Source organism: Sus scrofa, chromosome 5, assembly GCF_000003025.6.
Source record: "Sus scrofa isolate TJ Tabasco breed Duroc chromosome 5, Sscrofa11.1, whole genome shotgun sequence".
Taxonomy (NCBI): Eukaryota; Metazoa; Chordata; class Mammalia; order Artiodactyla; family Suidae; genus Sus; species Sus scrofa.
Window position 1 is genome coordinate 48,087,135 of NC_010447.5, and position 21,393 is coordinate 48,108,527.

The 21,393-nt window shown below is 38.2% G+C and overlaps 1 protein-coding gene across 14 annotated transcripts in view; it reads left to right on the forward strand.

The window, feature by feature from the left end:
* Positions 1-21,393, forward strand: part of LMNTD1 (lamin tail domain containing 1) — a 557,729-nt gene that overhangs the window by 244,962 nt on the left and 291,374 nt on the right. For 10 of the 14 annotated variants that reach the window (XR_002344073.1, XR_002344070.1, XR_002344072.1 and 7 more), the window contains exon 3: positions 11,117-11,180. The exons of the other annotated variants lie outside the window; for them this stretch is intronic. Coding sequence is in view for 7 of the 10 variants with exons in the window: in XM_021092168.1 (XP_020947827.1) it covers positions 11,117-11,180 (64 nt within the window). In the remaining 3 variants the exon portion in view is untranslated. The remainder of the gene's footprint in view (positions 1-11,116; positions 11,181-21,393) is intronic. 14 annotated transcript variants of the gene reach the window in all.

Here is a 21,393-nt window from a genome sequence, read left to right on the forward strand (position 1 = left end):
ACCTTGCTGTATAGTAGAGAATTGACAGAACACTGTAAACCAGCTATAATGAAAAAAAAATCATTATTAAAAAAAAGAAGGTTGTCCAGGAATATTAATAGGACATACCTGTATCACACTTGAGGTCAAAGGATAGAATGGCCCTTAGAGAGAAACATTTAAGTTGTATATAGTAGTTAAGGCTGAGTTTCAGTAGGTAGTAATCACATCCAAATACAAACACTCTGTACCCTTTGTGGTTTTGCAACTATGACGCAAAAGCGGTTGTAGATTTTATATGTATGAAGAGTGAACCCTTTTTGGCCTGGTTTAGTGAATTTAGGGATATCATATCAAATTGAGTTCCAACTTGGAATGAAGACTGATTTAAGATTTTCCTAAGAGAAATCCAGGGAACTGAAGTTTGCTTCATTATATCAAAGTGAACAGTCAACAGGGAGAAAAACACATTACATCCTAAAGAAAAAAGAGTATTTTCTTGAATTGCAGAATGTTGACACCGTACATCTGTTTGACATCAAAGCTGCTGGTTATAAATCTTGCAGATAACTGATCATACTGAATCCACAAAGGCACAAGTTGAAAGAGAAGTTGCAACATCAGAAGAGGCAAAGAAACTCCACAGCCCCTGCAGGAGTTGAAGCCAGTTACATTGTGAAATATATCTTAGGTTTCTGCAGGACGGGGCTGCCTATTTAAATGCTAATGTGCAAGCTGGCATATCCTAGGAATTAAAGTGCTGAAGCAGGCAGCAGCGCTGGAAATTTCCGAGTGCTGTTGAATATTCAGTATCCATGTGCTAAGGAGCTCGTGTATACTTGTAAATGTCAGAGAACCAATCACAGCTCTCACTATGCTCTGTTATGAAGTCTTTGGCCGCGTTCCATTTTTTAAAGAAAGTATGAGTCAGGTTTTGAGTTTTCAAGCCATTTTTATTCATTTTGTCTCATAAGGAAAACAAGAGGTCATACCTGTGATTTATATATAGGATATTAATTAAAAGGAGAATTCAAAAGTTCTTTTATTAACTAATTAATATTGAAGTATGTGTTAGTTTCAGGTGTACAGCAAAATGATTCAGTTTATACACACACACACACGCACGCACGCACGCATGCACTCTTTTTCGGATTCTTTTCCATTGTAGGTAGTTACAAAATAGTGAATATAGTTCCCTGTGCCGTACAGTAGGTCCTTATTTGTTATCTATTTTATATATAGTAGTGTGTATATGTTAATTTCAAACTTGTAATTTATTCCTCTCCTCTGCCCTTTCCCTGTTGGTAACCATAAATGTGTTGTCTCTGGATTTATTTCTGTTTTGTAAATAAAGTCATTTGTATCATTTTTTAAGATTCTGCATACAGGCCGTATTATATGATATTTGTCTTTCTCTGTCTGGCTTACTTCACTTAGTATGATAATCTGTAAATCCATCCATGTTGTTGCAAATGGCAATATTTCATTCTTTTTTATGATTCAGTAGTCTTCCATCACATATATGTACCACATCTTCTTTATCCATTCATCTCTAGATAGACATTTAGGTTGCTTCCATGTCTTGGCTATTATAAATAGTCTGCTATGAACATTGAAGTGCATGTATCTTTTCAAACTATGGTTTTCTCAGGATATATACCCAGGAGTGGGATTGCAAGATTATATGGTAGCTCTATTTTTTGTTTTTTAAGGAACTTCCGTACTGTTCTCCATGGTGACTATACCAGTTTGCATTCCTACCAACGCTGTGGGAGGGTTCTTTTTTCTCCACGCCCCCAGCATTTATTATTTGTAGACTTTTTAATGATGGCCATTCTGACCAATGTAAGGTGATGCCTCATTTTAGTTTTGATATGCACGTCTCTAATTTTTATTTTTTTTTGTCTTTTCTATTGTTGCACCCACAGCATATGGAGGTTCCAGGCTAGGGGTCTAATCAGAGCTGTAGCCGCCAGCCTATGCCAGAACCACAGCAATGCGGGATCCAAGCCGCATCTGTGACCTACACTACAGCTCACGGCCATGCCTGATCCTTAACCCACTGAGTAAGGCCAGGGATTGAACCCGCAACCTCATGGTTCCTAGTCGGATTCGTTAACCACTGCGCCATGACGGGAACTCCACTCTTCTATAATAATTAGTGATGATGAGCATCTTTTCTTATGCCTGTTGGCCATTTGTATGTCTTCTTTGGAGAAATGTCTATTTGGGTCTTCTGCCCATCTTTTATTGGTTTGTTTATTTTTTGATATTGAGCTGTATAAGCTATTTGTATATTTTGGAAATTAATACCTTGTTGATAGCATTGTTTGCAAATATTTTCTCCTTTTCTGCAGGTTTTTTGTTTGTTTTGTTTTGTTTATGGTTTCCTTTGCTGTTTGAAAGTTTTAAGTTTAATTAGATTTCATTTGTTCATTTTTATTTTTATTTCTATTACTCTGGAAGGTGGATCAAAAAAAATATTGCTGCGATTTATGTCAAAAGGTATTCTGCCTTTTTTTTCTTCAGAAATTTTATGGTTTCTGGTCTTAAATTTGGGTCTTTAACCCATTTGAGTTTATTCTTGTATACAATGTTAGCATGTTCATGGATACTGAACATTCTTTTACATGTAGCTGTCCAGTCTACCCAGCATCACTTATTGAAGAGATTGTTGTTCCTCCATTGTACATTCTTGCCTGTTTGTCATAGCTTGTTTGATCATAGGTGCGCAGTTTATTTCCAGACTCTATCCTGTTCCATTGATCTATATGTCTGTGTTTGTGCCAGTATCATACTGTTTTGATTACTATAGTTTTGTAGTATATTCTGAAGTCAGGGAGCCTGATTCCTCTGCCTTTTTTTCTTTCTCAAGATTGTTTTGACTATTCAGGGTCTTTTTGTCTCCATACAAATTAAAAATTTTTTTGTTCTAGTTCTGCAAAAAATGCCATTGATAATATTATATGGTTGCATTGAATCTGTAGATTGCCTTGAGTCGTTTTAACAATACTCATTCTTCTAATCTATATGTTTCATCTGTTTGTGTTGTCTTCAGTTTCATTCATAAGCATCTTATAGTTTTCAGAGTACAGGTTTTTGCCTCTTTAGATAGGTTTATTTATTCCTAGGTATTTTCTTTTTGATGCAATAGTAAATAGAATTGTTTCCTTAATTTCTCTTTCTGATCTTTCATTGTTAGTGTATAGAATTGCAACAGGCTTCTGTACATTAACTTTGTATCCTACAACTTTACCAAGTTCATTGATGAGCCCTAGTAGTTTTCTGGTAGTGTCTTTAGGATTTTCTATGTATAGTATGTCAGCTGCAAAGAGTGACAGTTTGCTTCTTCTTGGTTAAATTTTTTAAAAAGACTCTTAAAGTCTCAATCATATTCAGCTGTGAGAACTGAAAACTGTCAGACATTTAAGGTGAATTTCAGGGTTTTGTCTCATTTTCTTACTCTGTATGCAGTACACCAAACAATATTAATGTAATATCACTGAGCCAGCAGTAGGCACTTTGAGAGGTCATGATAACTGTTGTTTAAATTGGTGCCTTAAGAAAAGGAAGAAGCTGTCCAAAGACTGAGAGCAGGTTTCCAGAAGATAAGTTATATAGTGAAGTATCATTGCTCTAAAGATAACTGCTACAGTCTCCAGAGAACATGGGTTCTTGGTATTCACTCTATACTTATACATGCCCTGGCATGAAGCTAGGGGCTGGAGATATGATAATAATAATAATAATGAACACTCATATACTAATTGCTCTGTGAATAACACTGTCTAAATCCTTTACACATATATTAACTTGTTTATTCCTATAACTTTGTAAACACCCTTATGAGGTAAGAATTTATGGATGGAGAAACTGAGGTATGAAGATTATGTAACCTGGTCAAGCTAGTACAGTCTGTAAGTGATGAAAGTAGATTTCAAACTCAGATAGTCTAATCCTAAATTCTACACTTTTAAAACCACTGTACATAGTGCCTTAATCTATACTTACATTCTAGTAGCATTTTGACCAGTCCTCTATTCCAAATTTCTTCAGGTATTTGGTTTTTTAAAAGTAAAATCCTGATTCTCACTAGATTATAAACACTTTCAGGTTTTCCCCATAGTGTGGTGACTTGCCCATTTTGAATGTTCCCTAAATTTTTATGGTACAATGTAATGTAAGGGGAAGGGTTTTGGAGTCAGAGGAATGGGGATTGGAATCCCAGTCCAGTCATTTCCTCAATGCATGAATTCAGTTTCTTCACCTGCAAAATAGAACTAAAGGAGATACTGTGGAGATTAAATGAAATAATAGGTTTTTAGTAGAGTACCTGGTGCGTAACCAGCATGCAGTAAATGTTCACCGTTATTATTTAAGTAAATTATTTGTTTTAAGCAGTCTTGAAGCAGTGCTTCCTCTTTAAATTAGAAATGAACTTAGAAATATGGAACCATAAAGACCTGAGAGGATCTGGGTTAAATCCTAGACCCAAGAAGTGAGGTCCATTCAAACAAGAACCCCCATCAATTGATGTCTGCTCAGGTTGCTTTATACAGAGAGATCCTCCCTCCTTTCCTTACTATTATAAACTCACCACTCACTAGTCACTCAGTATGCTTTTTTATTAAGCACCTGCATTTGTGCCATGCTCTGTAGTAAGGATGAAACCAGTGCCGGGTTTCCACTCCTGACTGGGTTTATGCTATAGCAGCAGTTGTTAGAGTGTGGACTCTGGACCAGAAGCGGCAGCATCTCTTGGCTGATTTCATGTGTTAACTTCACCAGGCTACCGGGTGCCTAGACGTTTGGCTAAACTTATTGTGGATGTGTCTGTGAGGGTGTCGCTGGATGATATTAGCATATGAATTAGTGGATTGAGTAAAGCAGATTTGCCCTCCCCAGTATGGGTGGGCCTCACAAATTCAATTTTCAATTTGACCTGAACAAAATGCTGACTACCTGACTACCTGAGTTGGGGTATGGGTCTTTTCCTGCATTTGGACTTAAAAATCAGCTCTTCTTGGGTCTCAAGTCTGCTGGCTCTCTTAGGTCTCCAGCTTCCTGACTGCAGATTTTGGGACTTAGGCTCCATGATCACATGAGCCAATTCCTTTAAATCTATCACCAATCATTCTTACTGGCTTCACCTTGAGAGTGGGGGCCTGCAATTTGTGTCTAGCCAAGCCCCCTGGGTAATTCTGATGTACACTAAAGCTTAAGAACCCCTGTATTCAAGGCACATGTCCCCGATTGACCTAACCAGTCAGGAGAGCAGAATTTTGACACCAGCAGAGTTGAGCTCCTGAGTCATTGCTTATTTTCAGATATCACAAATGAATGTTGCTTCCCTGAACTAGCCCATTTTGACAGCATGCCTTCCCTTCAGTAACAACCAGGAGGCCTTTGTTGACTAATCTCATACTGAGCTTAGTGTATATAAATGTAAATGTAAGCATGTTGGGTATGTGTTCTTGGCGTTGTTCAATATAAATATATTCTGAAGACTGACCGAAACGGTTAAGAAAGTTCTCCTCAAGTCCTCCAGGGTGTCTAGCTGCTGTTACTTTTAGTGGGTGATAGACCTTATCTAAGGCAAGAGAGCTGCAGGGATGATAAAACGCTTTCACACTACTCAGAGTTTAGCAGAGCCTGCTGGAGTTCCAGGGTGCTCCCTCCCCAGGCACCCTGGTCTCTATTATTCTTTCCCCATGATTAAACATGCAGCTCTGCTTTGGGGCTCTTCAGGGACAATCAGAGGTGCTACAGGAATTCACATCCTGCTCTGCTACTTCCAAAACACTCAGGGCTGTTCTGGGTTCCTGTGAACTATTGGTGATACCTGTTTGCCGTTTCGATTGAAAGTAAGAGTCAGTAAAGAAAGACAGTCCTTTTTTTTTTTTTTTGCGTCAAGAAAGATCATCCAGAAAGAATTTCATTTCTTTTATAATAGAAGGGGCACTTGAACGGAAAACAGACCTTTTGTGTCAAATACACTGTACCAGTATGTGGTCCCTGTCTAATGTACCAACAGAAGTAGGGATAGACTTTCAGCCACATAGCATGCTCTCAGATTCTTTACAGACAGAGCAGTAGTCTATTTTTTAGTAAATACACACAATAAATGTAACATGTTATGGGCTATTCATCAAATAGTCTAATCTTACATCATTCATCATCACCCACAAATATTCCTTGAGATCTAATGTATATAGGACAGTCAGATGGCATGATGCAGACCCACACACAAAAATCTTAAATCATCATCGTCACCACCAAATATATATTAGTGTATACTGTGTACAAGCCAGTGTCCTAGACAGTCATGCACAGACACCTCAAAAATAAAAAGCTGTTTGTTGAGGGCCTTTATGTGTTGAATGCCTTTATTAAGATATTGTATATATATATATGTATATATACACACACACATATATATAACTTATATCCTCTCAACATCAATATGAGGCAGGCATTGTTGTTACCATTTTATAAATGAGAAAGTGGCATACAGAATTATTGAATAATTTGCTCAACATTGCTTATTTTGTGAAATGGGAAAAACCAGATCTTAAATCTACGTTTTTCTGAATCCAAATGATGTAAGTTTTTTCTGTGCTTCCAGAAGTTTTAATCTAAGGGGTAAATCAGAACACATATATTAACAACAACAGCAACAAAACACCTTGGCAATAATGCAAATCTGCAAATACCAAGTGACAGACAGGGGGTAAGAAGAGTATCTATCAAAGAAACAGAAAAACATTACTAGTGTTCTACTAAGGTCCAGCCAGGAAATCAGAAACCATAGTAGGCATTTTAATGAAGAGGTTGACCAAATAAGTAATGGAGAACTGAAAATGCAAAAGGGAAGCCAACAACTGCCACTCCCAGACTGTAGAAACAAGATGGGAGTTGGAATTAACAGAACTTAAAAGCTTAGACGAGGGGCCCTGTCCCTGTTTAGCCAGTCCTCTGAGGAGGGGGTACTGACTGGCTGGTGCTGGTAATTCTGAGAGAGGGTGGTAAAGCTGGTCCTCAGAAGTTGAGTGAGGGAAATCTGAAAAATGCAACCAGTTGCTAGTGAAACTGCCTCAGATTTTTTTTTTTTTTTTCCTAATTGATGGGAAGATGCTCAAAGGAATAGAAAGCAGCCAAGGTGCCCAGAGGATGCAGAGAGAGAAACAAGTTCCTTTCTCCTTGCTCAGCGTTGTAGCCTGCCTCTCACACTTCTTTGAGCAGATCCTGGCAGGGACCCAGCTAGCAGAGCAGAAATGTTTATTTCTGAAATCCACACTGCTCCTCACTAATGATGCCCCACTTCTGCACTAATTTGTTCATGAATTTGAGACAGATCCCATGTATGCAGATTTTAGTTTCTTTTATGCCCTGTGCCCCATTTAGTGTAACTCTACCCATAATCGTGGCTCAATTCACTCGTGTGGATTAAAGAAGAGAACATTTGCTGGGTTTTCCACCATGATTTGTAACTAGTAACTAAGTCTGCTGACAGTGTCTTTTAATTTTACATGTTGGTCCTTATATGTTGCCTCCTCTAATAGAATATATTTTACTCCTACCTGGTATGACTTTCTATTTTTCTTCTCTTTTTACAAATAGAAGCTTGCTTGTGTTTATTTTTTTCTTTTTCCACATTAATACCTTCTTATCAGAACTAGTCACCGTTTTCATCCCAAGTAGTAGGTGAAATTTCCGGGATCTGGGACTTTAGAGGGAGGGAAGGGTTGTTATGGCAAAAAGAATTCTCAAGTAAAGTAAATCAGTGGTTCCCCAGACTTCAAACCAGCACTGGTTCATGGTGAAGTTTTCTCTAATGAAAAATAAAGACATCAAGGAGTTCCTGTCGTGGCTCAGTGGTTAACGAATCCGACTAGGAACCATGAGGTTGCGGGTTCGACCCCTGGCCTTGCTCAGTGGGTTAAGGATCCGGCGTTGCCGTGAGCTGTGGTGCAGGTTGCAGACGTGGCTCGGATCCCTTGTTGCTGTGGCTCTGGCATAGGCTGGCGGCTGCAGTTCCGATTAGACCCCTAGCCTGGGAAGCTCCAAATGCCATGGGAGCAGCCCTAGAAATGGTAAAAAGACAAAAATAAATAAATAAATAAATAAATAAAGACGTCAAGAACTATGAGAAGCAACAAGGCACAGTGGTTAAGGGTGAGGGCTATGGAACCAGTTGACCTGGCTTGAATTCTGTCTCTGTGATCTTTGGGAAGTTACTTAACCTTTCTGCACCTCAGTTTTCTAATCTGTGCAATGGTTGTAATAAAAATAGCTCTTCCATGGGAAATTACGAAGATTCAATAAGTTATTACATGTAAGCACATAAAACAGTAAGTGCTCAATAAATGCTAATAATGTTATTATTGGACAGGTTAAGGATGTTGATGACTCTTCCTTGGGAAGGACTAAGGACTGCCTATATTCAGAGATGACATCATTTTTACTTTTTTCTATCTGAAAATGCTAATTCTTACATAAAATGGGCTTAACAGTAAAATGCAGTGAAATCTGAAAGTCTTAGAACACTGTAAAGAAACACTCCTAAGGAATATAAAGAAGTGAATAAACATCAAACAAGAATTTACTCAGGGCTTTTGAGTTTATAAACTACTAATTTAGACTTTCAACATCAGTACACTGGGTGCCAGCCCTATACCTGCCAGCCCTTGAGATGGTGTTGGAAATACCCTGATGAGCAAGACAGACATGGCCCCTGTCCTCAGGGTGGTAATATTCTACAGGGCTTTTCACATAACTTATTTAATTTGATCCCCACAAACATCCTGGGAAAGGGTAATATTATTATTAGCCTTGTTTTCAAGGGAAAACTGAAGCATCATCCAGGGAAAAGTCATGCCTTGTATAGCATAACAGAAAAAATTTGTGTTCTTTTCACTATAACATAATGATATACTATATGTTGGCCTAGTCCTTCTCCCAGGAAATCTGTCTCTGCTCTCATAATGGAAGTCTGTGTGAAAATGTGCCTGATAAACTTTATGTAGGTCAGTTTTTATGGGACAAATCTAGTCTGTGAAATAAGACTGAGTATAGATTTGGAAGTTTTTTTCTCAAATAGGTTATTATTTGTTGACTGTGAAGGGTGTGAATTGCATCTTTAATGTCTTCTGACCTCTTCTTTCCACCCTCTTTATGACCTTTTTGACTCTGTTATCTCCCAGGAGGAGGCTACTATGCTAATATACCTTATGGATTTCCAAGTAGGGGAGTAAAGCATACATTGGTTCTCTTTTCTTTGTACCCTTTTGTTTTTTTCTCCCATTATCTTTTAAGCAATGTCTGCTAAGGGATGATTTGGTAACAGTTTAAGATGATAAAAATGCCCAGTCTCAAAGGAACGGAATTCTGAAGTGACAGGCAAGGGGGTCAATGATTTTATGTATGCACTCTCCCCTCAAATCACAGTATACATTGGCTTTCTGCTCTTTGTTCCATTAATGGCTCATGAAGTGATAGTCGCTGGAATAGATATTCATATTCTATCCATACCACAAACTGTTGAGGTAGTTTGGCAGGTGCCTTTCATACATGAACTTATAAATCCTTCCAACAATCCCAACAGATAGGTGCCTGGTATACAAAAGAGGAAACAAAAATTGCCTTTATTTTTTAGTTAACTAATTAATTTTTAAATTTTTTGAAGTATAGTTGATTTACAATGTTTTATATATATATATCTCCACACTTTTTTCTTACTCTTTTCCAATATAGCATATTAAAAGATGTTGAATGTATTTCCGTGAACCATACAGTAGGGCCTTACTGTTTATCTATTAGAAATTGCCTTTAAATCTCCTTCCTCTACTTCCTTTTTAAAAAAATAACATATAATTTTTTTTTTTTTTTTTTTTTTTGTCTTTTTGCTATTTCTTGGGCCGCTTCTACGGCATATGGAGGTTCCCAGGCTAGGGGTCTAATCGGAGCTGTAGCCACCAGCCTACGCCAGAGCCACAGCAACGCAGGATCCGAGCCGCGTCTGCAACCTACACCACAGCTCACGGCAACGCCGGATCGTTAACCCACTGAGCAAGGGCAGGGACTGAACCCGCGACCTCATGGTTCCTAGTCGGATTCATTAACCACTGCGCCACGACGGGAACTCCATGTAAATTTAATTAAAGAAAAGATTTACAGGAGTTTCCATTGTAGCTCAGTGGAAATGAATCTGACTAGTATCCATGAGGACGCAGGCTTGATCCCTGGTCTTGCTCAGTGGGTTAAGGATCCGGCGTTGCTGTGAGTGTGCTGTGAGTGTAGTGTAGGTCACCGACACGGCTCGGATCCAGTGTTGCTATGGTTCTGGCATAGGCTGGCAGCTACAGCCCTGATTTTACTTCTAGCCTGGGAGCCACACTTTTATGGTGTGGCCATAAAAAGACAATAAAAGAAAAAAAAAGAAAAGATTTACAGATAGATTAAGTGAATAAGTCACCCAACTAGCAAACAATGGAGCTAAGATTTGAACCCAGGGCTCTCCAGCAGTAAAGACTGTGCTTTTCTACTTATCCTAGCACTTCCCAAACTTTATACAGCCAGATATAAATTCTGCAAGCTATTAATAGTGTTATCCATGATCAGGTATATTTGGGAAATGGTGAGTGTATTTGATTTCTTTGGAGATTCCTACTGTATATTTAGCAAATTAAGATCTTAAGAAGAAATGGTGAATAGAAAAAAAAAAAAGTTTATTTATTTAGCCCAACCTAGGACTTGAGTTTCTGTTCCCTTCCTGGTTTAAACACATGAAACACTTGCTGTAGAATGGAGAAACTGGGCTCTGTGATGCAGTAGTCAAAACAATGAGCTAGACTTGGATAAAAGACTTCCCTAAGAAACCAGAGTCACTGTCTGGGTGAGGATGATCTGCTAAAATCTAAAAGGAAGTGCTAATTATGGTCTCAGGAACCGAAAGTGCCATATAAGGAATGGAAAAAGGTCCTTTGAAAAGGAGAGAGGTCCAAGTGGAAAGGATCCCATTTAGCTGGAAGTATAGCTACAGTACACTAAGCAGGCAGGAAGAGACTGCAATTAAAAATAGAATCATCAGGTTATAATTTTATAAATAGCTGTAATCAGATCCTTTCTCATTTTTCAGATCTAGACCAACAAGAGAGGTTGATTCATTTTTCCAGGGTGACCAACCATCTCACATGCTACAGGTATGGCCCTAAAAAAAAGACAAAACAAACAAAAGCAAAAAACTGAAAGAGTCCTGGGTAAACCTGGACATTTTGTTACCCAACATTTATTGAAAAGTAGTTATTTGAAAAATATTCTTACTTATGCTCAGGTACCACATCCATGTGATCTGAACACATTTTAGAAGTTCATTCACTTCATCAAGGGAGTTCGTTACATGAATAATTTATGATATGGTTTTGATGTAGAGGGAAGCATTCTCACACATTAGATTTTAATTGTACAGTTTGGGATTTATCAGGGACCCATCAAATTTTTATTCTTAAAAAGTCAGATCATTGGGCAGTGTAATTAATCTGATATCTTCCCCCTTAGTAATGGAGGCCTAGCCCAAGGAGACCTGTGCCAATTCCAGGGCTGACAGACTTTACCAGGGAGGAAGAAAGCACCAAGTTTCAGGGTTGCTTCAGCTCTAGCAAGTGGTCAGCCTCAGAAGTCTATGATGCAAGTTCAGAGGGATTGACAGCCTGCAGCCAGTTGGCCTGTGTAAGAGTAGCAAGGACACGGGCCCTGAATTGGAATGCAAGGCAAAGCTTCAGTCTCTAGGTAGTAGAATAAGCAAGAGCAAAGGACGACCAGTTCTCAAGGGCAAGGCAAGTGCAGGAGGCCCATGGGAATATCTCTGAGGAGTGAGAGGCAATGTGTGCACCTGCACTAGCATAATACAAGTCAGAGGACTCTCTTCAGGACATTTAATATCAAACTTTTCATGACTGCCAAGAGATCAAAGGCCCCAGGCTTTTAAAATACTTCCTGTCTGAGAAGGACAAGAGTGAACAGATAGATGGAAAGATCATTAGAACCAGCCAGGGGAAGACCAGGAAAGAGGAAATGGGGTCTACTAATTGCCAGGTGCAGCAACTGCTCACTCAATTCTGGAGGGCTTGGGAGTCCCGGGAATTAAACCAACTTCGAAGTTACATTAATCTTCAGCCCACTAAATTTTGTGAGAAATGCATGTGAAACATCCATAAATACTGCATTTTAATGTGTCATCCTCTTCAGCATTCCATGTAATCTCTTCTGGAGAACAGATGCTAGCTGTGGGCAGGATTCCTCATGAGACAAAGGCTTGGAGAATGTGGGACTTGGGCATTGAGCTCCAAGTCATCTTACATAAGGACAACTGTTAAGCAGTTGTTTGATTCCTAAAGAGAGAAGAAATGGAGGGACTTGGCAAAGCTGCCATCCTTATTATATATCATGTGGGACCTCTTTTACATAGAAGATAGAAGTCTGTTTATTTTCCAGTTAAAAAATGAAACAGTTGCTTTCTGAAATTTCATTATTGGAGTTCATGGTCCTGCATATTTTCTGAACCTACATAAAAATGTCTGATTTGAAGTAGGCTGGTGTTGAATTATGATGCTGAGAACTGTGCCACCACACTCTAAAACCTTGCAAAATGAAAGCCCTTGTTAAGTCCCCATTAAAACATTACTTTGTTTTAACTAGGGCATCTTACTGAACATTTCAAATGACTAGGAGGGAAATAAAAAGATGAATCACTTTATAAGCACCAATTAATGCGGCTCTTTATGCTATTGGTGTCTTACTGGACAATCAATTTTTTTAAAAAAATTAAAGTTTCTAGGACTTACATTGCTGTGCTTCAGCTAATGACTGTTTATTATTTCCTTGCTCAACTACTTGCTGATTTATATCCTTAAAACAAAGTCCTAACAATTATTTCTTTTACTTGAAAGTCCAGTTGCAGATTTAATACTCTGTGGTAAGTTTCTCTGAAAGGGAAGATCTAGAAATAAAGAAGTGATATAATTTTTCCAAAAATTGACTCTATAGATTGAGCAATAAGTGGGATTTCTTTGGGTAGCAACTTTCCAAGGTCTCCTTCTTAAAACCCTAGGTTTACCCTGTTATTTAATTATCACTCCGTTAAACTCACTTTTTGCTATTCCTTATAATGAGGATAACCCTTTGGTTTTGGCATCTTTTTGCTCTCCTCATGTTCTTTCTCTGGACCATCTCCTCAACAGCCATTACTTCACCTGACGTCTGTAAACTGATGACACTGTCTCTAAAGCTCTTGTTTGCCTTATTGACACCTTCCCCGGGAAATTTCCTAGTGATCTCAAACTTGACATCTCCAAAACTATGCTGGTCATCATCTGCTTCTCTTTTATTCTCTATTTCAAGAAATAGCACCACAACTTTATTGGTTGGACAGGCCAGAAATTTATGAATTATCTTAGACTTTACTCTCCCTGAAAAATGACCCTCTACAACAAATATTGCTCACAGTCCACTGTGAAGTTCCTGGCAAATCCCCTTTTGCCATGTCTGGCTCTTTATGGCTCCTGACCATCCATCTCACACTGGATGATGTCATTATGTTCTTCTGCAGCGAAAAGCAGCATGGAGGTCTGGAGTGAAGCAAGAGGGGATGTCTCCTCAACCCTATGGGTCATGGTGTCTTAAAAGGCACATCAAACCTCCAACTCCTCTCTCCCTTTATCTCTTTTTCTTGTTATGATTCATGAAGCTCAGTAGAAGACAGCTACCAAACTGTACTCAAAATCATTCTTATATTCTAACTGTAGATGTGTTTCTGGAAACATGAAAGATCCTCAATAAATTAAAAATAGAGCTTCCATACAACCCAGAAATTCCACTACTGAGCATTTTTTCAAAGAATGAAAACACTAATTTGAAAAGATATATGCATCCCTATGTTCACTGGAGCATTGTTTACTATAGCCAAGCTATGGAAGTAACCTAAGTGTTTATCATTGGATGAATGGATAAAGAGTATGTTTTATATATATAGAAAACATATATATATATGATATAGATACATAGATATGTATATATATGATATAGATACATAGATATGTATATATATGATATAGATACATAGATATGTATATATATGATATAGATACATAGATATGTATATATATGATATAGATACATAGATATGTATATATATATGATATAGATACATAGATATGTAGGTACAGATATATAAATAATGCAATATTACTTAGTCATAAAAAGAATGAAATCTTGCCATTTGCAATAACATGAATGGACTTAGAGGGTATTATGCTAAGTGAAATACATCAGAGAAACACAAATACCATGTGATTTCACTTATGTGTGGAATCTAAGAAACAAAACAAGGAAAACAAAATAGAAACAAACTCACATATACAGAAAACAAACTGGTGGTCCCTAGAGGGAAGGGGTGTGGAGGTTGGGCAAAGTAGGTGAGAGGGATCAAGAGGTACAAACTTGTGGTTATAAAATAAACAAGTCACAGGAATATGATGTATAGAACAGTGAATAGAGACAATGATATTGTAATAAGCTTGTATGGTGACATGTGGTTACCAGATTTACTGTTTTGATCAATTTTTGTAATATATATAAATGTCAAATCGCTATGTTGTGCACCTGAAACTAATATATGTTGTATGTCATCTATACTTCAACTTTAAAATTTTTAATTAAAAAAAGATGATTATGAGTTCTCCAAAAGATGCTTTATTATATCATTCTATACACATCCAGAATGTCTGAACCAGTTTAGGCTTGGGCTGGAGTATCAATCATGCACGCAGACAAATTACATGTGCAGTTTGAGACTGTGGACACCTCGTGAATGCCTTCCTTTACCAGTTTTGGGACTCTGATTTGAGGAGCTGCTTGAAAACTAGCATCCACTTGTCAAATAACAGCAGTTCAAGTGAATGCTCTCATAGCATTTTGGAAAGTATTTTGGCATTTACATAAATCAAAAAGAGGCTCCTGTCCCATGATCCCTGGAAAATAAACACGCTGTTCGAGATATGGTTCTTTTATGCCCTCTGGCCACTAGAAAAAAAGGGTTCTGATCACCCAATTTGTATAATGTGGTCTTGAGGCAGCAATAACTTGTCCCTATGTCCCTGCTAAGTAAGGGCTGAGTCACCCACTGAGTGGGGAAATGTGAGGATGTCAGTTGTTGTCTGATGACTTCACTTGGAGTCATTGCTGAGTTTCAACCAGTTTCCCAGGGATTTTTTACGTTTAGTGACCATCCCAAGTGTTATAATGCTCTTATGAAACAAAAGTTCTGAGAAATTTTTTTCTGGCAATTTTGTGTGGAAGGTAAATTAATCTTTGCAGAAACTTGTGTTTCATTTCTGAGAGTCTGCCCATACCAACTAGTATGTATTTGTCTTCAATGCCTCAGACATGGAAGACAATCAGAGAAATGTTGAACTTATGATATTATCTGATTAAATGAATTAAAAACCAAGAGTACGACCAACTGAAATTTGGCTTTCTTCTGATAACCTCACTTAAGACACAATATTTCCAGCAGAGGTCATTCCTTTTTCATTCCCTGCTCCTTGGGAGAAATGTCAGCATTTTTTTTTTCTTATATTCTACTACTTCTTTTTATCTTTTTCATCCTGAGAGTGATGTGATCAAGTTACTATTTTAGAAAGACCAACCCATTATCTGAGAGATGGAAGGATAGGAGAAGAAACTGGAGAAGGGATTTAGACTGAGGACAAATGCCAAGTCCAGACAAGCTGAGAGAGGACTGGAGGGTCAGGTCAGTAGGACCAGGTGTGGGAGAAGCCAGGAAAGCTCTGCTCTGACAAAGATGTGTGTGGCTTATGCAGATGGATGGGGTAGGTGGGGAGGAGGGAGTTGCTAGGGTGGAGATGCCTTTGGGACATCCAGGGAAAGTGCTCAGACAGTTGTCTTGGAGGGCTTGGCATCTGTGAAGGGTCTGGATTTTATTCCCTGAAGCAGATCTGACCTTCCCCTTAAGCCCCTAAGAACAACATAGCCAGAGGGGAGGGTGTAAGAAAAAGCCAAACAATATGTAAATATTACCGTTTTAAATTATTCAGCCTCTTTGGGTCAGTGCTCTCTCTTTATTATATTTGGGGTTTTTTTATTTTAAATTTATTTTTATCTTCTTATAAAGTCCATAGCTAGCATCTGATTGTATTATACCCCATCCCTATCTCTCTCTGCTGGTCACTTATTGTCTCCATGTTTTTGAGGAGCAAAGAGAAGGCCCATGTGCCCAGAGAATAGAGAGCAAGGGGGCAGGGCTCTGGGCCAGGTGAGTCGGGGACGTCACAGGGGCCAGATTATGAGGACCTAGTGAGCTGTGTTGAAAACTTCAGTTCTTATTCTAAGAGAAATAATTCTAAGAGAAATAGTGAAAAGAGTGGAATTGAGTGAGGCAGGAATAGATGTATGGAAGCAGTTAGAGACCAAGGCAATATTTAGGGCAAGAGGATGACAGCAGCCTCGGCAGCTGTGGTAACAGTGAAGGTTGGAGAAGTGTTAGAAGAAAGAGTACACAGAGCTTGGGGATTGTTTGGATAGGGGTTCATGAAAGAGAGAGAGGAATCTAGCATGAGTCTAAGGTTTCTGCAAGGTGCAACAGAAGGTGTGGTGGTGGTTGCCTGAAAGAGAAAGAGGATCAGGCACGGTGGAAGTGGTAGCTCCCTTAGATTCCTTACTCATGCCCCTCCCATACCTGCCTGGCCAGTTCTCACTGCCACCACCACTCCTGACAGTTAACTTGACCTCAGAGATAATTCAGCAACCAGCTCCACCACTCACGCATTGTTATCCAACCTCAGCTGGGCCTCCTAACTCTTTGGAAATATTTGTATCAATTTCAAATTAATTTTTTTCTGTTCCTCATATCAAGTTTTAAAAACACTTTCACCCATTCCCTATTTCTGTCTTTCCTTCTCAGTTTTAGCAAACTACATTGCCTCCTAATTTACTTAAAAATGAAGAGGTCAAATGATGTGATTTTCCTCAAATTTTCTTACCTTCACTTCAGAATTTCTCTGAGACTTCAGTTGTTCTCTTCTCTTTCTTCCCTCAGGGGGAGAAATGTCCCTGTCCCCTTCCCACACTTTTTTCTCCACCTGTGTTCCCACACGACCCCATTCCACTTTTTCTGGAACATTGCCTCATAGACTATCCGCAATCTCGTATCTCATGTTGAAGGAAATAGTATTTTTTTCTGAGTCCAGTAGTTATATACTCAATGTAGAAAATGTGGAGATACAGAAAGGAGAAAAGATGAACACAAAAACCACCTATGATTTCATACAACAAGGAAAATCACTTTTGATTTCTAATTAAAAAAAAAAAAATTCTTGCTACTGGTTCCCTCCCCACAGGCTGAAAACATGTTGAATTCTTTTCCCATTTCTCACCTTGGTTTTCCATTTCAGTTAGTGGTATTATCTTTTTATCTTTTTAAAAAATTTTTATTGAAATATAGTTGATTTATAATGTGCTAGTTTCAGGTGTATAGGAAATAATGTACATATATATTCTTTTTTTTCAACATTCTCTTCCATTATAGGTTATTACAAGATATAGAATAGAGTTCCTTGGGCTATACAGAATATCCCCTCGTTCATTATCTACTTTATATATAATTGTGTGTATATTTTAATCCCAAACTCCTAATTTGTCCCTCCCCCCCCCACTATAAGTTTGTTTTCTATATCCATGGGTCTATTTCTGTTTTGTAAATAAGTTCTTTTGAATCATATTTTAGATTCCACATATAAGTCTTATAATATTTGTCTGGCTTTGTCTGGCTTCCTTCACTTAGTATAATAATTTCTAGGTCCATCCATGTTGGTCCAAATGGCAATATTTCATTCTTTTTATGGCTGAGTAATATACCATTGTGTATATGTATCACATCGTCTTTATCCATTCATCTATCAGTGGACACCTAGGTTGCTTCCATGTCTTGGCTATTATAAATAATGCTGCTATGAACATTAAGGTACTTACATGTACCTTTTCAAATTATGGTTTTCTCCAGATATATGCCTGGGAGTGGAATTGCAGGATTTAATGGTAGCTCTATTTTTAGTTTTTTAAGGCATTTCCACACTATTCTCCATAATGACTGCACCAATTTATATTCTCACTGACAGTGTAGGAGGGTTCCCTTTTATTCATACTCTCTCCAGCATTTATTGTATGTAGACTTTTTGATGATGGCCCTTCTGACAACAATTTCTTTCATTTGACAAATGTGAGGTGATACCTCACTGTACTCTGGACTTGCATTTCTCTAATAATTAGTGAAGTTGAGCATCTTTTCATGATTTTTTGGCCATCTGTATGTCTTCTTTGGAGAAATATCTATTTAGATATTCTTCCCATTTTTTGGATTTTTTTTTTTTTTGATATTGAACTACATGGGATGTTTGTATATTTTAGAGATAATCCCTTGTTGGTTGCTTCGCATGCAAATATTTTATCCCATTCTGTGGGTTGTCTTTTAAGTTTTGGTTATTGTTTCCTTTGCTGTGCAAAAGCTTTTAACTTTAATTAGGTATCATTTGTTTATTTTTATTTTTATTTCCATTACTGTAGGAGGTGGATCAAAAAAAGACATTGCTGCAATTTATATCAGAAAGTGTTCTGCCTGTATTTTTGTCCAGGAGTTTTATTGTATTATCCAGTTTTACATTTAGGTCTTTAATCTCTTTTGAGTTTATTTTTGTGTACGGTGTTGGATAGATACTGTCCTAATTTCATTCTTTTACTTATAGCTGTCCAGTCTTCCCAGAATCACTTTTTTTTTTTTTTTTGTCTTTTTGCCTTTTCTAGGGCTGCTCCCACAGCATATGGAGGTTCCCAGGCTAGGGGTCTAATCGGAGCTACAGCTGCCAGCCTATGCCACAGGCACAGCACCACGGGATCCGAGCCACGTCTGTGACCTACACCACAGCTCATGGCAACACCAGATCCTTAATGCACTGAACAAGGCCAGGGATCGAACCCGCAACCTCATGGTTCCTAGTCGGATTGTTAACCACTGAGCCAGGATGGGAACTCCCCCAGAATCACTTTTTGAAGAAACTGTCTTTTCTCCATTGTATATTCTTGCCTCTTTGTCATAGATTAATTAACCATAGGTACCTGAGTTTATTTCTGGTCTTTCTATTCTATTCTATTGATCTATATGTCTTTTTTTGGTGCCAGTACTATGCTGTTTTGATTACTATAGTTTTGTAATATAGTCTGAAGTCAGGGAGCCTGATTCCTCCAGCTCTGCTTTTCTTTCTCAAGATTGTTTTGGCTATTCAAGGTCTTTTGTGTCTCCATACAAATTTTAAAGGTTTTTGTTCTAGTTCTGTGAAAAAATGCTATTGGTAATTTTATAGGGGTTGCATCGAATCTGTAGATTGCCTTGGGTAGTGTGGTCATTTTGACAATATTGATTCTTCTAATCCAAAAACACAGTATATCTTTCCATCTGTTTGGGTCATCTTCAGTTTCTTTCATCAGCATCTTACAGTTTTAAGAGTACGGGTCTTTTGCCTCCTTAGGTTGGTTTATTCCTAGGTACTTTATTCTTTTTGATGTGATAGTAAATAGAATTGTTTCCTTAATTTCTCTTTCTGATCTTTCATTGTTAGTGTATAGAATTGTAACAGATTTCTGTCCATTGATTTTGAATCCTACAACTTTACCGAATTCATTGATGAACCCTAGTAGTTTTCTGGTAGCATCTTTAGGATTTTCTATGCATAGTATAATGTCATCTGCAAATAGTGAGAGTTTTATTTCTTTTTTTCCAATTTGGATTTCTTTTATTACTTTTTCTTCTCTAATTGCTATAGCTATGACTTCCAAAACTATGTTGGATAGAGTGTGAGAGTGGACATCCTGTCTTGTTCCTATCTTAGAGGCAATGCTTTCAGATTTCACTGTTGAGTATAATGGTAGCTGTGTCTTTGTCATATATGGCCTTTGTTATGTTGAGGTAGGTTCCCTCTGTGCCCACTTTTTGAAGACTTTTTTATCAAATTGGATTTTGTCAAAGGCTTTTTCTGCATCTATTGAGAGGATCATATGATTTTTATTCTTTAGTTTATTAATGTGATGTATCATAATGATTGATTTGCAAGATATTGAAAAATCCCTTGCATCCCTGGGTCCCAGTGCAGAAGAGAACTCGGGTGCACCCCTCTAAGAGTGGAGTCTCTGTTTATCCCAGTCCTGTGGAGCTCGTATGATCAAGTCCTACTGGCCTTCAAAGCCACATGCTCAGGGCTTCTCCTTCTGATGCCAGACCCCCAGGCTGGGGAGCCTGATGTGGGGCTCAGAATTCTCACTTATGTGGGGAAATTCTTTGATATAATTATTCTCCAGTTTTCAGGTCACCCACCCAGAGGGTATGGGATTTGATTATATTGTGAGTGCACCCTTCCTACCATCTCATTATGGTTTCTTTTTTGTCTTCTGATGTCGAGTATCTTTTTTTCATAGGTTCTAGTCTTTTTAATCAATGGTTGTTCAGCAGTTATGGTTGTCCAGTCAGGAAAGTTACGTAGTTCCTAGGTGACAGATAGCAATGGACTGTTGTCTTTAGTGTCATCAGTCTTCTGTCCCCTTCATTCACATTCTTTCCCTGGGAGTCTTACTCCTGTGGACTATTGCACAGGACTGTCCACTGCTGCACGGAACCTTTAAATGTCCATTTCAGCCAGAGCACCTCTATCAGTTCCACTCTTCTCTTTTTCATTGCTTTTGCATATTTTCACTTGGCAAAACACCATCCAACATACCAGAGTTGGAACTTTCCCAGCAAACTCACTTTCCTCTGCTTTCTGTCTGTGGGACCACCACCTCCAGGTGTTGGAGTTTTCCCTTTTGCTCTTGGGAATCTGTTTTATTCCTTGCTTTTCCTTAGACCACTACTGCCCATTATTTCTTCCTAAATAAAAAGGTTGAATGTTTAAGGGCTTTGAAAATTGTGCACATACTTGCCCCTTTACAGTCAAATTTCTTGAAATATTTGTCCATGCTCACTGTATTTGTATTGTTACTACCTGTTCACTTCTTGACCCAGTGTAGTATAGCTTCCGTCCCCAAACTTTAACTTTAAACAGTTCTCATCAAGGTTATGAATTGCTGCCTTGGTGCTAAATTTAATAGATGTGTCTCAGCTATCAGCTGAATTTCTTGTAGACTCTGATATTTGGACCACTTCTTCTACCTGAAATAAATTCTCCCCCAGCTCCTGTGACACCTCTTTCTTACGCAGGCTGCTTGGTCATACTATTTTTTTAGACTTCTTTCTTCTGCCCTTTAAAAACTATGTCTGTTCTTCAGAGTCCTGAGTGTTCTTGTCCCCTGAGTCTT